The sequence below is a fragment of the Ornithorhynchus anatinus genome, chromosome 1 (assembly GCF_004115215.2).
Source record: "Ornithorhynchus anatinus isolate Pmale09 chromosome 1, mOrnAna1.pri.v4, whole genome shotgun sequence".
Classification (NCBI taxonomy): Eukaryota; Metazoa; Chordata; class Mammalia; order Monotremata; family Ornithorhynchidae; genus Ornithorhynchus; species Ornithorhynchus anatinus.
This window is the reverse complement of record NC_041728.1, coordinates 124,162,026-124,180,310: the sequence shown is the minus strand read 5'-3', so window position 1 is coordinate 124,180,310 and position 18,285 is coordinate 124,162,026. Positions and strand designations below refer to the sequence as shown.

At 43.0% G+C, this 18,285-nt stretch overlaps 2 protein-coding genes across 2 annotated transcripts; one reads left to right on the top strand and one right to left on the bottom strand.

Moving 5' to 3' along the window:
• Nucleotides 1-1,809: 1,809 nt before the first annotated feature.
• Nucleotides 1,810-2,859, top strand: LOC103171464 (probable G-protein coupled receptor 148). The gene has a single exon (XM_007673167.1). It carries the CDS (start codon nucleotides 1,810-1,812, stop codon nucleotides 2,857-2,859), a length of 1,050 nt encoding a protein of 349 aa, XP_007671357.1.
• Nucleotides 2,860-7,462: 4,603 nt separating this feature from the next.
• On the bottom strand, nucleotides 7,463-8,736 carry GPR148 (G protein-coupled receptor 148). The gene has a single exon (XM_039912791.1). It carries the CDS (start codon nucleotides 8,554-8,556, stop codon nucleotides 7,885-7,887), a length of 672 nt encoding a protein of 223 aa, XP_039768725.1. The 5' UTR covers nucleotides 8,557-8,736; the 3' UTR covers nucleotides 7,463-7,884.
• Nucleotides 8,737-18,285: the final 9,549 nt, after the last annotated feature.

Genomic DNA, 18,285 nt, shown 5'->3' with positions numbered 1-18,285 from the left:
TAAGAAAGGGCACTTGGATAGAGCACAGGGCTGGGAATCAGAAGGCCCTGAGTCCAAATTCCTCCTCTGCCACCTCTCTGCTATGTGATCTTAAACATGTCATTTAACTTCTCTGTGCCTCAGTTACCTTATCTGTAAAAAGGGGGATCAAGACTGTGAGCCCTGTGTGGGTCATGTCCAACCTGATTAGTTTGTATTCGCCTTAGCACTTAGTAGAGTGTCCGGCACATCATATGCACTTAACAGCTACCATAAAAAAATTTATTTTATGTCTTGAAGATTTGAAGAGAAGCAATCTCTTACTGGGACTTGGAGAAGAGCAAAATGTCAATCAGCAAATTTAGTGTAATAATAATGGCATTTGTTAAGTACTTACTGTGTGCCAAGCACTGTTCTAAGCACTGGGGTAGATACAAGGTAATCATGCTGTCCCACATGGGGCTCACAGTCTCAATTCCCATTTTACAGATGAAGTAACTGAGGCACAGAGACGTTAAGTGGTGCAGCTGGAACTAGAACCCACGACCGCTGACTCCCAAGCCAGGTGTTCTTTCCACTAAATCACATGAGGATCTGCTAATGTATGGTTGGGGGATCATATATATTGGATCTACTGACTGGATGACACCACCTCTCCCCCGCAGCTCAGAAATGTCTCTGACCTCTCCTGCCGGCTGTGAAAAAGACTATCCCTAAGGATGCACTCACTCATTTTGCCGCAGTGTCAGATAGGAGTTGTTTTGTACTTCGAGATGCTTTTCCCCAGCCCAGGCCATAATTCTCGGGCTCCACGTCAGCTCCTGCTCTAACAGCCTTAACAGTCAACAGACCCACACCAGAAATCTCATCTTGGGCTCCTCTGGTGCAGATCTAATCGGTAGCTGTGAGGGGCTCAAGTCTCGTGGATTGCCTTACCTACTCTAAAATACTCAGTTTATTCTTGAAACTAACAGTATAAAGATAGGTGAATTTGACCAGTGTTTCATAACAGTACTAGGAAGGGACAACAGTGCTTTCTCCAAGAACATGTAGAGAAGCAGCATGGCTTAGCGGATAGAGGATGGCCCTGCGAGTCAGAAGGACCTGAGTTTTAATCTCGGCTCTGCCACTCATCTGCTTTGTGACCTCGAGCAAGTCACTTCACTTCTCTGTGTCTCGGCTTCGTCATCTGTCAAATGGGGATTAAGACTTTGAGATCTCTGGGAGACAGGACTCCCAACACAGTTATCTTTTATCTACCCCAGGGCTAAGTGCAGTGCCTGGCACATAGTAAGTGTTAACAAATACCACAGTTATTATCCTTAATATTATTATTATTATTATTATTAAGAACATGTCTAAGGAAGGTACAGCCAGTTCCAGTCCCAAGAGCAATTACTCTCGAATACTGCAACAGGGTCAACATTGGCAGCGAGAGTAAAAGCCCCCATTTTAATTGATTGGGTCCAATCAATAAATTATCCAGAGGTCCGTAGTTGCTACAGAGTGTCATCTGATCACATTTATGACTTTACTGCATTAGAACACTCAAATGTCCTTTGTTTATCATGCCCCATCTGCTTAATCAAGCTAATATTCCATCTGCTTCCTTGTTGTGCTCATACAATTGGGGCAAAATCAGGCTGTTGATATTGAGTAACCCAGGACATTCACTAAGCAAAGAGCTTTCCGAAGAGAATGACCTTTATTCAAAGCACAGGCAGAACTGCTTCCATCTGCGTCACGATCACCTGCCGGAAAAAATAAAAGACTCTTTCGCTGGTTAAAGAATCATTTCTTCAGCTCAGCCACAAAAGGGCCTTCTGAGAGATGAACATCACATTCTGTTTCTCCATCTGGTTTCTGACAACGACCCTGATCTTCAGTGAGGAACAAGACATCAATGGCTCCTTGATCTCAAACGATACTTTGTTTCCCAGCCTGAATGAGTGGGAGTCCTCCCCCCGCTCCCTGGAAATGAAACTGTTTCTGATTCCTCCGACTCTCTGCCTGCTGGCATCTCTCCTGGTCACCCCCCTCATCTTGTTCACGATCTTCTCCAATTTCTACATCCGCCAAGAAACCCGGTACCTGCTCTTGGGAAATGCTATGCTGTGTGATTTGCTCTATCTGCTCTTCTACACCCTCTCCACCAGTTTTAACGTGGCCGACTTCCGGCTGCCCAGAGAAGGCTGTGTCATCCTCATGTTTTTGCTCGCTCTGACTTATTGCGGGGGGCTCCTCAGCTCTGTGGGCATGGTGCTGGATACCTACTTGGCCATCCTGTGGCCACTGCAGTACACTGCCCTGATGACCTCCTCCAGGACCAAGAAGCTGATCCTGTTTCTGTGGGTGGCCTCTGGACTTTTCCATGCCATGCTCTTCTTCATACTCTGGGTTACTCAGGAAGGGACTCTGTGTCCCGTCGAAATATGCTCCGTTCCCGTCATATTGGTAATGATCCTGCACGGGGATCACGCTGTCAAATTATGCTACGCATTGTCTGTCCTCTCTTTCTTACTCTGCTTGCTTTTTATAACCTTCTGCTACTTCAGCCTATATTTTAAAACAAGGCAGTCGGACATCTGGCACAGTGCTTTCTCTAGAGCCAGGGTGACATTCCTGCTGCACCACACACTGCTGTTCCTGTACTTCTGTCCATTTTGCATTCTTCTGGTGGAGATATTACTGTACCTAAACGACATCATTGGCATGAGAACAGGCATACTGGTATCCCTGACCGTCTGCGACATCTTCTTGGTTCTGCCCAAAGCCTTGTCGCCTTACTTCTATGGGCTCCGGTACAGGGATATAACCCAGTCCCTCCAACTCCTCTTCAGCCTGAAACGCTTGAATCTGGGGGCACTGGACATACCTTAAGGAGCAATAATCTCCCGCTTTAATGACATCTGGAAGAAAGGCAGGGGAACTCCACAGACAGAGCTGCAGGTGTCAGAGGCTTCACAAAAGTCAGGGACTGCCATTTCTTTGCCTCCTATATATGGCGACAGCCATATTGCCTCTGACTCTGAGATTGAGGGCTGAGCGTGATGGACAAGTCTCAGCAGCCTCAGAGGAAGCGTCCTCTGGGAAAGGAACGATCACTTTCACCTGCCTGTTCAATCGCGGGAGACAAAGAATGAGCCAGCCCAGTAGGAGATGTGGTGGCCGAGGCTTAGGAGGTCATGAAAGGTCGATAAATGGCATCCTCCTCCATCTGTGGACTTTACAATCTGGCCAAATCTGGGACTTGTATCTCTGTGAATATGCTTTCATGAAATAAAGCAGAATTACTGGACTTGGACTTACTCGTGGAGGAAGTGAATTCTGAGAAGGTGTTAACTCTTGGCATAAGAATGTAGCTTCTATACTGAAAAGAGGGCAAATTGGGCCCTAGAAGCATAAAAGAGTTCATACCCCTCTTGGGAACTGTGTTGTTGTTTGGTATTTATATCTGCATAAGCTATTTTCCCAATCTTTGTGCCTGATAATTCCTTACCAATAAATGGAAGCCCAGAAAAATTGTCAGGTTCATCCAGTGAGAACACCCAGCAAATGTGCATGGAGAGACAAGATTACCTCCAAGAATCTCTGAGCCACTCAGTGCAGTTTAAAACCAGGCCACCCCTGTGGAAAATGAGGCCATGGCTACTTTCATTGCAAAGGCATTGCCTATCAAGGGTTTAGACAGTGGACCTGGGCTACCAAGTGTAAGAACCGTGAACTTCATCACAAATAATGCTAAGCTAACAAGTCAGCCCAAACACACTCCGCTGAACTGGATTTTTATTTAGAATTAAAAGGTGGTGATTGAAACTAATTAGAATGAAGGGCAGATAATTGCAAATTGAGTAAATTAATAAAATGAAAAGCAAAATCAGCAGACGGAGCTGTCATAGCAGTCATCATTGTCCTGGGCATTCTAAGAAGCAGAGTAGTAGAGTAGCCTAATAGTTAGAACACAGGCCTGGGAGTCAGAAGGGCCTGGGTTCTAATCCAGGCTCCACCACTTGTCTGCTGTGGGACCTTGGGCATGTCGCTCAACTTCTCTGGGCCTCAGTTACCACATCTGTAAAATGGAGATTAATAGCATGAGCCCCATGTGGGACCCGAACTGTGTCCAACCTGATTATCTTGTATCTACCCCGGCACTTAATACAGTGCCTGGCACAGAGTGAGCACTAAACAAATATGATGAAAAGAAAACAAAACCCTGATCAATGTGCTCCCACCGTGCTTCAACAGAGAGGGCACAGGACTAGATGCTGCTACTATTTTTATTTTGCTTGAGAAAGCAGACAGAGGATGCCCTCTTCTCCCAAATCTCCCAAATGAGTCCCTTTGCCCACAGGTCCAGGCTCAAAGTGGGAATGTGCCTGGATGTGGGGGGAGGAGCGGTGTGTGTGTATGTGTGTATGGTTGTAGCAAAGAAAGAAATTCCTTCAAAAATGCCAAGAAAACTAAGAAAGGGAGAGAAAACAGACCGTACTCTCCTTTTCTATGCATTTATTATACACCCCCAAGCATTTGGCACAGTGCTTTCCACAGGGTAAGCACTCAAGAAATACCACTGATTGATTGATGAGTTATGAAATGGTGGTTACATTTAGTTGCCTCTTCATCTAAGTGTGGCTCAGTGGCAAGAGCCCGGGCTAGGGAATCAGAGGTCATGGGTTCTAATCCCGGCTCTGCAGCTTGTCAGCTGTGTGACTTTGGGCAAGTCACTTAACTTCTCTGTGCCTCAGTTACCTCATCTGGAAAATGGGGATTAAGACTGTGAGCCCCATGTGGACAACCTGATTACCTTGTACCCACCCCCCCCCAGTGCTTAGAACAGTGCTTCGCATATAGTAAGCACTTAACAAATACCATTATTATTATATACACAAATAAAATGATCAAATGTACCTACCTTGCAGACTATCTTGGCAAGTAATATACAAGGATTAAATTAAATGATGCTCAACCCCCCAGTTTCTCTCTGAGCCCAAGGACTTAGGCAGCCAGACACCCACCAATAGAGGGGAGAATGGGACGGGGTAAATTTCAGACTTACTCAGATTTTACTCCAGATCACAATTCAAGGCAGATTTCTGGTGCTATTTTTGAACATACAACATAGAACCAAGAGAAAACAGGCCCAAGTGAGTCCCCTCTCCCCTTCTACCCCTTACCTTGCTTTACAGTGGCAATTCCAAGGCATTCCTATCCTTGGAAGTTCCTCCCAACAGTCTGGCAATGTGAAAGTGTTCTTGGCCGACTCCAAGAAATTAATCCTCCCTTGGCCACACTTCATGTCATGCCAAACTACTCACTGTATCTCAATCTCATCTATCTTGACACTGACCTGACCCCCAATCCTGCCTCTAGCCTCCCTCTTCATACCTAACAGATAATCACTCCCCCACAGTCAAAGACTAATTGAAGACACATTTCAGCCAAGAGGGCTTTCTTGATTAAGCCCTCATTTCCTCTTCTCCCACTCCCTTCTGTGTCATCCTGATTTGCTCCCTTTATTCACCCCTCCCTCAGCCCCACAACACTTAGGTACCTATCCATAATTTATTTATTTGTATTAATGTCTGTTACCCCCTGGGACCATAAGCTCACTGGGGGAAGGGAAGGCTGTTGTATTGTTATATTGTACTCTCCCAAGTTTTTAGTTCAGTGCTCTGCAGACAGTAAGAACTCAATAAATCGATTAATCGATGGATTGAGGAAATATTAGAAGAGCTTTATAACAGAACAGTGGAAACCTAATTTTTCCCAGTCTTGCAAACAACTGAAGTTTCTTTTGCTTTGCTTTTTTTATCAGCCCGCTGTCCTTGCAGGAAATATAATAATAATAATAATGATCACTGTGATATTTGTGAAGTGCTTACTAGGTGCCGGCCACTGCACTGGGGTCGATACAAGCTAATCAGGTTGGACACAGTCTCAATCCCCATTTTACAGATGAGGGAACTGAGGCACAGAGAAGTAAAGTGACTTGCCCAAGGTCAGGCAGAAGACAAGTGGCAGAGGCAGAAGACAAGTGGCAGAGACAGGATTAGAACCCAGGTCCTTCTGAATCCCAGGCCCCAGCTCTATCCACTAGGCCAAATAAATCAGTCAGTCAGTGCTATTGACTGAGCACTTACTCTGTGGAGAGCACTCTATGAAGTGCTTGGGAAAGTACAATACACAGAGTTAGTAGACATTTTCCCTGCTCATAAAAAGCTCTTTCCTCTTGACAAGCAAAAGTCATCACCCTCCTTGGATAGGACTTAATGCAGATGAAAATGAAGTGCTAATTATCTTTGTTAGACATTTTAATCTATGTAATTTTGGGGAACACAGTCATGTAGAGATGAACTGAAACAAACCTTAAGAGAGCTGTGTTGCTTTTTAAGATCATGTTTGTATTATACGATGATCTTCCCAGCTACATCAGTATATATGACTAGGACCCCATCTCCTCTATCATCTTTGAATATGAAGGTTAATATGCATCTTTGTATGGATAGTGTGTATGCTTGGCATAAATAGCTTAAACTAGCATTCAGTCAAATCTGAGATAGTGTGTAACACACAGAAAGCATTAAACTCAGTCCAATAAGATTTATTATGTGCCCAGTTGCTCATGGAACTGTGCTCAGTGATTTTCAAAATGACTCCAAAACAGTGGTCTCCTACCATGAGAGGTTTCCAATCAATCCAATGTGGAGAGAACCAAAGTACAGATGAACACGAAGTCATTCCATCCAAAAGAGGAAATAAAGCACAATTTATTTTGAGGTTTAGTGTATTTTGCTACATCAGGAAGCAACATGGCTTATGGAAAGAGTGCAGGCCTGGGAGTCAGAGTCCTGTCTTGTCTTATGCTGTCGATCATTTCCGACCCACAGAAACTCCAAGGTTACATCTCTCCTAGAATGCCCCACCTCCATCTGCAATAATTCTGGTAGTGTATCCATAGAGTTATCTTGGTAAAAATGCAGAAGTGGTTTACCACTGCCTTCTTCCAAGCAGTAAATTTGAGTCCCCGCCCTCGACTCTCTCTCATGCCGCTGCTGCCCGGTACTGGTGAATTTTGACTTCTAGCAGATTACCTTCCCTTGGTCAAGCTTAGGAGCCTCTGCTTGACTCTCCTCCCATAACCAAGACTGGTAGAGCACTGGAAAATCCCAAGGTGCCATTCTGAGAGGATGGGGAGTCAGAGTACCTGGATTCTATTCCCACCTTTGCCCTTGCCTGCTGTGTGACTTGAGCAAGTCACTTTACTTCTCTGGGCCTCAGCTCCCTCCTTTTTACATCATAAGCACCAAGTTGGACCTGATGATCTTAAATTTATCCTAGCACTAAGTACAGTGCTTGGCACATAGAAGGTACTTAACAAATACCATTAGTATTATTGTTATTATTATCATGAGGTATCATAGCATTGCCTTATGAATGAGAGAACATACCTAAAAGAGTTTTTGTGGATTTTCACTAACCTCAAACTCAGCATGCTAATATTAAAATGCCTTTTACTACTGTCCTCTCAAGTTTGTTAGCTAATGGAAATTGTCTGAATATCACTTATTTGTCTTGAGACAAATAAACCTTTGACTCTTCTGAACAGGTCCTGATATCTCAATCCATATAAATAAGGCAATAGGGCTCTTGGCAACATCATTAATATCTCCCTCTTGATAGCAAGTAGCCACATTCTGACTTTTATTTCAATGACATGATTTTTAAACAGCATGATATCTAGGGCAAACACCACAACAGGACCTATGTACAATAGGATCAAAAGAGTATGAATCAGCAGGGTTCCCCTGGCCCTTCAATATCGATTAATCCAAATACCTGTTGCTTTGGCCAAGTAATAGATCTTTATGTAACAATAGAGTATCAGTCCAGAACACAGAAAGAGAATCAAGAAGATGAAGATGTGGATGGTTGTGGATGGTTATTCCGAGGATAGGAACTCAGATTCAGCTGCAAAACACAAGGCATTGGAATGCCTAGGGTCTGTGTATCCATCCGTTTGCAAAACCAAATGAGAAAGGTGGGGAAAAAGAAAGCCACGACCCAAATCAAGGCCACGATTTTCTTCATGGTGGAAGGGGTCAAAAAGGAGAGGTATCGGAGGGGGAAAGCAATTGCTAAATAAGCATCTCCCACCATTGCAGTGAAAGTTAGGATGGTGCTGGTATAGCAAATAAACACTATATCAGTCATGACTCCACAAGCAATGCAGCCAATGACCCAGCCACTGATACTACTCGTCGAAATCAGCATGTGGAACAGTACGTAGACCAAGTCAGAAAACACAATGTTCGCAAAGAGCAGGTAGCAGGTTTCTTGTCGGAGCTCCTTCTTCAGAAGGATGGTGGTCAGGAGCAGAGGACTCAAGAGCAAAGTGGCTGCTGCGAGGATCCCAGAGGGAATCAAAAACAGATGCAGCTCAGAGCGAGTTATCTCAACAGCCTCCTCCAGGATCTGGGTCCCTGCTTCTGTAGAATGGTAAGCAACCGTTTGGAGAGAATCCACCTGGAACAGAAATGACTTTCCCTTGTAGTGGATTTGCTGGATCTCCTGAGTCATGCCCAGCTCAGAACTGTAACCCTTCAGTAGAGGAACGAACCAAGTCTTCGATTTGCTTCTTGAAGACAACCAAATTCAGCCAAGAGCCATTCAGGGAAGGGTGAGAGTTTGTGATGGCAACAACTGCCTAATGAATTCTATCTTCACCCAGAAACACTGCTTCTGAAGACTGAGTGGCCTCGAATGTGAGATGGCCATGCTATGGCACTTGCAGAACCTGTAAATAAAAATGAAATGAGCAGCCAGTATTCAACTGTTTAATTTTCTTTTTTCGAAGGGACAATTCATATAACTAGTTGGATTCATCAATATAAAAGAAAAGGATTCTGTTGGAAGGGAGCTTCCCAGAGATTTGCTAATCATCTGTATAATTTAAATCCAAAATGACTCTATCTTCTGAATTTATTGCTGTTTCTGAAATGATTCCCTGTGGTATTTCAGAATCCTTGAAATACACTAGCTGAATAATTGAGGTCAAATTGTGGTTTTAGATAGTAATTATCAAACCAGAGTATCTAATGATCAGAAATAGGGAGAGTACAAGAGAGTCAAAAGACCCAAATCTGCCCTCAAGGAGTTTATAATCTTATAGGGGGATATATAATTAGGAGAAAGAAAAGAATGAAAGAAGGGAGAGGTGTATAAATCATTGCTTAAATAATAGGGTCCCTAAACTGATACGGACATCCAAGTGCTACAGATGGCTGACTGGGAGGACATAGGCTGAGGCAGTAGCTGGGAGGATATGAATGGGCCAGAAGCAAATAAATCAAAGAAAATTATTCATCTAGTCTATCAGCGATACCATTGATGATGATGTCTCTTCTTTAAAACATAAAGATTCCACAATCTGTCATTCATTTAGAAGTTGATAAATTCAATTGATCAGTCAATCAATTGTATTTATTGAGTGCTTACTGTGTGCAGGGCACTGTGCTGAGCACTTGAGAGAGTACAAAACAAGAATATAACAGACATATTCCCTGCCCCCAAGGACCTAACAGTCTAGAGGGGGAGATATACATTAATATAAGAAAATAAATTAGGGATGTGTATGTAAGTGCCATGGGGAGTGGGAAAAGATGAAATGAGGGTTTAGTCAGGTAAGACCTCTTGGAGGAGATGTGCCTTCAATAAGGCTTTAAAGGTGGGGAGAGTAAGTGTCTGTCAGATATGAAGTGGGAGGGAATTTTTGGACAGACGCTTTGAGAGATAGACAAAATTGAGGTACAGTGAATAGGTTAGAGTTAGAGGAGCAAGTATGTGGGCTGGGTTTTAGTAGGAAAGTAAGCTGATCGATTGTTTTGAGGAAATTCTTAACTAACAGTGAAACCCAAGAATCCCTGTCTGTTGCCTAGCTAGGTAAAGTGCCATTCTTTATTTGGAGAATGTAACTTTTTCATACAGTCATTTATTTACAGGGAAAAAAAAAACACTAGCAGAAAAGATGACTCTCACCCCAGTCACCTGAGACCTCCTGACTGATGAGGAAGAAGCCTTTCCTGACCAAGCCCTCACCTCCCACCGCCCCCCCTCTTTTCCTGCCTACTACCTCACCCATGCATTTGGTTCTTCTCCCTAAACAATTAAGGACCCACTCCACCCTCACCCTCACAGCCCTTAGGTACATGTCTTGTTCTTCAGTTGCTTCTTGTAATTCATTTTGATGTCTGTCTCCTCAACTAGAGTGTTAGCTCCTTGGGACCAGGGATTGTGGTCCCTGGCCAGAGAAGCAGCGTGGCTCAGTTGAAAGAGCACGGGCTTTGGAGTCAGAAGTCATGGGTTCGAATCCCGGCTCGGCCACTTGTCAGCTCTGTGACTTCACTTCACTTCTCTGTGCCTCAGTTACGTCATCTGTAAAATGGGGATGAAGACTGTGAGCCCCACGTGGGACAACCTGATTCCCCTGTGTCTACCCCAGTGCTTAGAACAGTGCTCTGCACATAGTAAGCGCTTAACAAATACCAACATTATTATTGTGGCTACTTTACTCTCCCAAGTGTTTCATACGGTGCTCTGCACAGAATGGGCACTGGGTAAATACTGTTGAGTGATTAATTCTGAACTGGGAGGGTGTAAGGATCCCCATATATGCTTTCACAGCCCTTCCAACAGGTCCAATTTCATTTGGCAGTGTCTTGCTGCATTAGCTGACCAGGTGGTTTCTTTAGTTGATTGTGGCTTCTTGTATAAAATAATTTGGCAAGAATGAAATGGCTTTACCATTAAGGTGCCAAGGCATATACCAAGCGGTAGAACTATCTACTATTGGGGTAACACACGAGGGTCACTGTCCCAAAGCCCAGTCACAAGTGGGCCCCATCGGGAGGGGAAAAGTGGGTGCTTGGCCTCTGTTTAGCCCTGCTCTGGCCTCACTGAAATCACCTCAGGTAGGGGGAACTAGCAATGGCAGGAGGGAAAGAGCCAGAGAGGTAGGGAGCGTGGTGGTAGGAAAGAACAGTGGTAGGAAGCACAGTGATAGGGGAGTACAGTGGTAGGGGAGCATGTGGTAGGGGAGCACAGTGTTAGAGAGCATTGTGGCAAAGAGCTCAGTGATAGGGATCATGGTAGTAGGGGAGCCCAGTGATAGAAAGCAGAGTGGTAGGGAGCGCAGTGGTAGGGAGCACTGAGGCATGGAACACAGAGGTAGAGAGCACTGTGACACAGAGCACAGAGGTAGGAAGCACAGTGGTAAGGAGGATTGTGGCAGGAAGCACAGTGGTATGGAGCAATTGGCAGGGGAGCACAGTGGTAAGGAGCATGATGGTAGGGAGCACTATGGCATGGAGCACAGAGGTAAGGAGCACAGTGGTAGGGAGCACTGTGGCACAGAGCACAGTGGTAGGGAGCACAGTGGTAGAGAGCACTGTGGCAGGGAGCACAGTGGTATGGAGCATGTGGTAGGGAAGTACAGTGGTAAGGAGCACTGTGGCAGGGAGCACAGTGGTTTGGAGCATGTGATGGGGAGCACAGTGGTAAGGAGCACTGTGACAGAAAGTGCAGTGGTAGGGAGCACTGTAGTAGGGAGCACAGTGGTAGGGAGCATGGTGGTAGGGGAGCACAGTAGTAAGGAGCACAGTGGTAGGGAGCATGGCAGTAGGGAGCACAGAGGTAGAGAGCATGGAGATAGGGAGGACAGTGATAGGGAGCACTTGGCAGGGAGCTCAGTGGTAGAGAGCACTGTGACAGGGAGCACAGTGGTAGGGAGCATGGTAGTGGGGGAGCCCAGTGTTAGAAAGTATAGTGATAGGGAGAACAGTGATAGGAAGCATGGTAGTAGGGAGCACAGAAGTAGAGCATGGAGATAGGGAGGACAGTGATAGGGAGCACTTGGCAGGGAGCTCAGTGGTAGAGAGCACTGTGACAGGGAGCATAGTGGTAGGGAGCATGGTAGTGGGGGAGCCCAGTGTTAAAAAGCATAGTGATAGGGAGCACAGTGATAGGGAGCATGGTGGTAGGGAGTACTGTGGCAGGGAGCACAGTCATAGGGAGCATGGTGGTATGGGAGCACAGTGGTAGCACAGTGATAGGGAGCACTGTGGTAAGGAGCTCAATATAGGGAGCACAGTGATAGGAAGCCCAGTGGTAGGGAGTATCACAGGAGGAAGTCTCCCATTCCTCCTCATTCCTCCACCAATACAAACCAGGAGATGGACGCTCAAAGAGGGGGAGACTCCCAGAGGAGCATTGTGTGGTCTACAGTAGTGGGAACTCACAGTCAGCCTGGAGCCCAGGCTCTCCAGCCCTGCTGCGTACATATTGCCGCACCGCCATTTTCTTAACAAACACAGACTTGCACTGTTGGAAGTAGCTGTTCCACATTTCATCTAAAGGATCCTTGAGATCCGGCTTTGAATGATTGCCAAACTACCACAGGGGTCATCGTAAGCGCTACAGAGAAACCGTGTATGTTTCCTTGAGCGATAGTCATTTGTAAATATTATGTCAACTCTAGTTAAATTTTCATATTGCTTCTTTTTAACTTCTATTCATGGCTGGCATGACTAACTACACAAATCATTTGTATACTTTCTGAGAAAAGGTTAAATATTAATGTCCAAAAGGAAGTCAGGATATTTTAGGCTACTGGATCGTTAGAAAAATCTGCCCTGCCTCACCATGTAGAAAGTACTCCAAAAATAGATATCAGGAACAATTTATAAAACAGCTACTACTATCTTTCTTTTTTTAAAAAAGAAGTATCATGCACTGATTTCTCAAGCTCCTCCACTGCCACCTTGTCTTTAAGTGCAAATTTTTTTCAAAGTAACATATTCACTTTAGGTTAGAGTAAGAAGAATACTTTAGGAATGTTTTACAAGCGTACTTTATTGGAGCAGAGTAGATCATTTCCAGCATGGTGTAATGGATAGAGCACAGGTCTGGGAGTCAAAAGGTCACAGGTTCTAATCCCAGCTCCACCAATCATCAGCTGTGTGAACTTGGACAAGTCATTTCACTTCTCTGTGACTCAGTGACCCATCTGCAAAATGGGGATTGAGACTGTGAGCCCCACATGGGATGGGGACTGTGTCCAATCCGATTTGCTTTTATCCACTTTGGCACTTAGTACAGTGGTACAGTGCCTGGCATATAGTAAGCACTTAAATACCACAATTATTATTTCCATTAAAGAAATACCACAATTATTACTTCCATTAAAGAAGTGGAAGTTTACTTTAAGATACACATGTCTTTTATGAACAAAGGCACATTAACTTTCCAACTCCATTTTATTTCATACATTCCATCGTGTTTATTGAGTTCTTACTGTGTGCAGAGCACTGTACTAAGCTCTTGGAAAGTACAATTTGGCAACAGCAACAATTCCTACCCAACAATAGGCTGAAGATCCTTACTTCATACCTCAAAAATTTCCTATTGTTGCCCATCCTTCTCTCAATCAGGCAGAAGCTCCTCATATTGACTTTAAAGCACTCAGTCAGCTCTTTCTCCTTTATTTATCTTTGCTCTTCTTTCACTACAACCCAACCCACACACTTCCTTACTCAACATCAAGTTACTCACTGTGTATTCTTCTCATTTCTCTCTCTTCATCACCCTCTTGCTCATATCTTTCCTCCTGCCAGGAACTCCCTCCTTCTTCACATCTGACACACCTCCATTCTACCCATCTTCAAAACTCCACTAACATCTCATCTTCCCCAGGAAGTCTACACTGATAAATCTCACTCCTCTTCATCCTATCTGCCCTCCCTCATCTGTTCACCAACCCTCACATCATTTTGTACTATCCTTAGACCTCTGTTGCTTCCCTTATTTATAAGTTATTGCAATGTCCATTTTCCCTGGCTAGGCTATGAACACATTGAAGGCAGGGATCATATCTGCTTAGTCTGTTGGATCCTCCAAGGGCTTAGTACAATGTTTTGCATACAGTAAGCACTCAATTCAGTATTATTAATCACTGATTGATAGATATTGAGACAAATTATTTTAGTCTATCATTCTATCAGTCTTGCAGTCTATCGGAGCCTTATTGAAGGCACATCTTCTGCAAGAGAACTTCCCAATCTAAGCCCCGCTTTTCCTAATTTCCCACTCCCTTTTGCATCACCCTGACCTGCTCCCTTTGCTCTTCCCCCCTCCCAGCCCACAGAACTTATATACATATCTATCTGTTTATTTATTTATATTGATGCCTGTCTCCCCTCCTCTAGAACGTAAGCTCTTTGTGGGTAGGGAATGTCACAGTTTATTTCTGTATTGTATTTTCCCAAGTGCTTAGTATAATGCTCTGCACACGTTAAGTGCTCAATAAGTACGATTGAATGAATGAAGTATTTCAAACAAGAAACCTAATTTAATTCCTTTATCTTTCTCTCTCTCTCCTTCTCTATATGTCTCTTTCTCTCCCATGGAAGAAGAGGTAGTTGTAGGGATAAAAAAGCACATTTTAAAAAATCCTAAAGCAGATCTAGTGGGACAGACTACTATTTGATCCAGAAATCAGATGTGTTGGGAATCTTGCAAATAGAGAAATTTAGATCCCCAGCATCAACCTCACTGAGTAGCTCTGTACTTGGGTGCACTTACTTTCCATAAATTCAATTATATTAATGTCCATCTCCCCTTCTATATTGTAAGCTCCTTATCAATCGATTATATTTATTGAGTGCTTACTGTGTGCAGAACACTGTACTAAGTACTTGGTAGAGCACAACACTTCTGGGATAGTCAGTCAATCGCATTTATTGAGCACTTATTGTGTATAGACCACTGTACTAAGCTCTTGGAGGAGTACAATACAGGAATATAACAGACACATTCCCTGCCCACAACGAGCTCACAATTTAGAGCGGTGGGGGGAGACAGACATGAATATAAATGAATAATTACAGATATATGCATAAGTGCTGTGCGGCTGGGAGGAGGGGATGAATAAAGGGAGAAAGTCAGAATGACACAGAAGGGAGTTGAAGAAAAGGAAAAGAGAGCTTAGTCAGGGAAGGCCTCTTGGAGGAGTTGTGCCTTCAAAAGGCTTACTGATATTTCAGTAGCTGTTTGACCTCTCCAAACAGGGTGATAGTCAATCACACTTCTAAGACTTATAGACTGTAAGATCATGGGCAGGGAATGTGTCTGCTTTTGTTGTACTGTGCTCTCCCAAGAGCTTAGTGCAGTGTTCTGCACACAGGAATCGCTCAATACATATGATTGAATGAATGAATGAATATGACCTGGAGGGTTCAGATGAATGTAAAGAGTCCACTTTATTCTTGCTTGGATAGGTTTCCTGTTAAATGGTAAAAAGTATATTTTATGTATCTGTATATGTATGTGTACATATATATATATACAGACATATATATAGTAATAATAATTATGGTATTTGTTAATGCTTGCTATATGCCAAACACTGTTCTAAGCGCTGGGGTAGATACAAGGTAATCAGCCTGTCCCATGTGGGGCTCACAGTCTTAATCCCCATTTTACAGATGAGGTAACTGAGGCACAGAGAAGTTAAGTGACTTGCCTAAAGTCACACAGATGACAAGTGGCAGAACTGGGATTAGAACCCCCGACTTCTGACTCCCACGCCTATGCTCTTTCCACTAAACTACACTGTGTATATATAATAGACATATCTCTGCTGACTCATAGCACTTTCCTCTTTCTATTCCAGAGCTCTGTTTCTATACTGGGATATGTCTAATCAAGAAACAAATAATAACTGATGCTTGTCCCACCCAAAGCTTTTGAGTTAGGTTTGACTCACAGTAACAGACCTTACAAAAGACTTGATCCAAAGCAGGCTATCTGGAGACTCCATTCTTGAATATAGCATGCCAAATCTCTTAGGAACTTTACTCAGCAAATGAAATTAGGACAGGAGAAACTGGACCTATCTGCCAGTTTCTATTTTTATTGACCTGAACCTACATAAATAAAGAAATATTATAGCCATATAATAGAAAATATATCCTTACGTAAAATATACCCTATGTAAATGTAGGTAAATATGAAGAGCTATAGATATGTACAAATACCCTTATATAGTGAAATAATATAATACTGAACATCATTGCATTATTCTACATATATTCTACTGTAGACAGTGCAATTGCTTAATATATATCTACATTTACATAGTTACATTTACATTAAAAGCATTATAAAACTTTGAAATTATTGGGCAGTAGTTTATGAAAAAAGACAAGTGTTATCTCATGTTCTAATTCAATCAACAAGTTTTTTTTTTTAAAGACTAAATAGTCTTACACTTTTCTTGGAAACTTACTTTTCCAAATATGGCTTCGTAGCAGTTGTCTCTATATTTGATGACTCTACCCAATCAAATTTTTTTGCTGGAATTTGAATCTGATAAACTACTTTGTGGCCATGTACAAATGTAAGATTTTGCCTTAGAAACATGGTCTTTTTTCCAGTACTTGATGGCTGCTTCAGTTTCAAGTGAAACGGTTCCCCTTCAAATGAAAGGGCTATTGTTAAAATTCTATATAAATTTTGCATCTGGCTAAATTGTTTATTTTTCATAAGCATTTCCGTTTTGTTTCAGGTCACAAGTAAGTCACATTTGTCAGCTCTGCTGATGTACCTTTTATTCTTTATAACCCAGTATCTAATGCATATAATGAATCTGCTCTCAATTTTGCCTGGAAATAGAGGAATAAAAAATAATTAAAAGTGCAATTTGTCACTTAAAGAGCAGAGAGATGAATGCTACTTGATTTTTTCTATAAACAAATCCAAATATTGTCATCAGGGTTGTTTCTTTGAGATGACAAATTACATTCAGATTGCTGCTTCCTTAAAATTTTCATTACCGTACATAATTTGCCTGCAGTTTCAGAAGATGAGAAATTGCGGACAGCCCCTGAAACTAGCCCTTGGCTAAAAAACAAATACACAATAGAAGGAGAGGTACTTACTGTGGTTTTTCAAGGTCTGGTTCAAAATTTGGAGAGTTTGCCTCAATTACAAGAGGTGGACCACTGGGGAAAAAAATAAATATTTGGCACCCTTTTTAATCCCTTTGAAAATATTTCAGTGATTCTGGGCAGGCACTCCTAGAGTGAGCATTTTTTTGATCAATCCTTTCCAATAAGCTGGATATTTATGGAGAGATAACACTGTGTTTACTAAGAGGGCAAGCTAAATAGCAAGGTTATAGCCCTGATTCTGGCAGTGGATAAAGCCGTATTCCATAGCAACCTGCTGTCATCACACAAACAAGGAACTAAAGTCATAAGTAAATAAACCATAAATTGCTAAAAATGAACATGTCTAGGGCATATCCAAGATTGGTGTGTGGTCTCTGTCGCTAATTTTAGGCCGATGCTTAGGCGAACAAACACATATATGTGGAAAACCTGCCTAGGTGGAGTCCCCTGGGCTGCCTCCTTTGGCTATGGGAAATTCCACCTGAAAGTAGAAGGGAAAGCTTCTGAACCAGGGAATGGGGAAATCTGATGTGGAGTCAGGGAACTTGCTGGTATGAGATTGAACCTGTCTTGGCTAAGAGCAGGTACCCAGCCAGAAATCAAATTGAATCCCAGTGGACGGGAGGAAATAGACAGCTCCCTTTTAAGAGACGCATTAACTCTACCAGACCAGGATATCTTCTAGTAGTGCTCTGGAAGAAACAGGTTTCTGAACTACCCTAGTGGGTTGGAAGAAAACTAAAAACAACGTCCTACCCCAAGTAGGAAGGGAAAAATGTTCTAATATATGTAAAGCAAAAATCCTCATAATGTGAGGTTCAGCAAACTGGACTGGGGCAAACTGGAAATTTCCAAGACAAAATATAACTGAGGAAACAGCTAGTTATCAGGCAATCAACGGCATTTATTGATTACTTGCTGTGTGCAGAGCACTGTACTGAGCTCTTGGGAAAGCACAATACAATAGAGTTGGCAAATGACATCTCTGCCCACAAGGAGATCCATAAATGTTCATTTAAACTCTGAAGAGTACACCTGGTGGGAGAATAGTCTTTGCGGGCCAGAAACTAATTCTTCTATTCAAGTCCCAACTAGAAGTGCACTCTTGCCTCTGAAGGGATTATTAAATGATACAACTAACTTGGGGAAATTCAGCAGTCATATGTGTATCTTTCACGTAACCCACTTCTGAGAGAAAAGGAAGAAGAAAGTGGAGAAAAAGAGAGGAACAAGAGAGGAAGGGGAAGAATGAGAGAGGCAGAGAGCCTGGAAATTCTAGGGATAGGTTCTTTCATTCATTCTT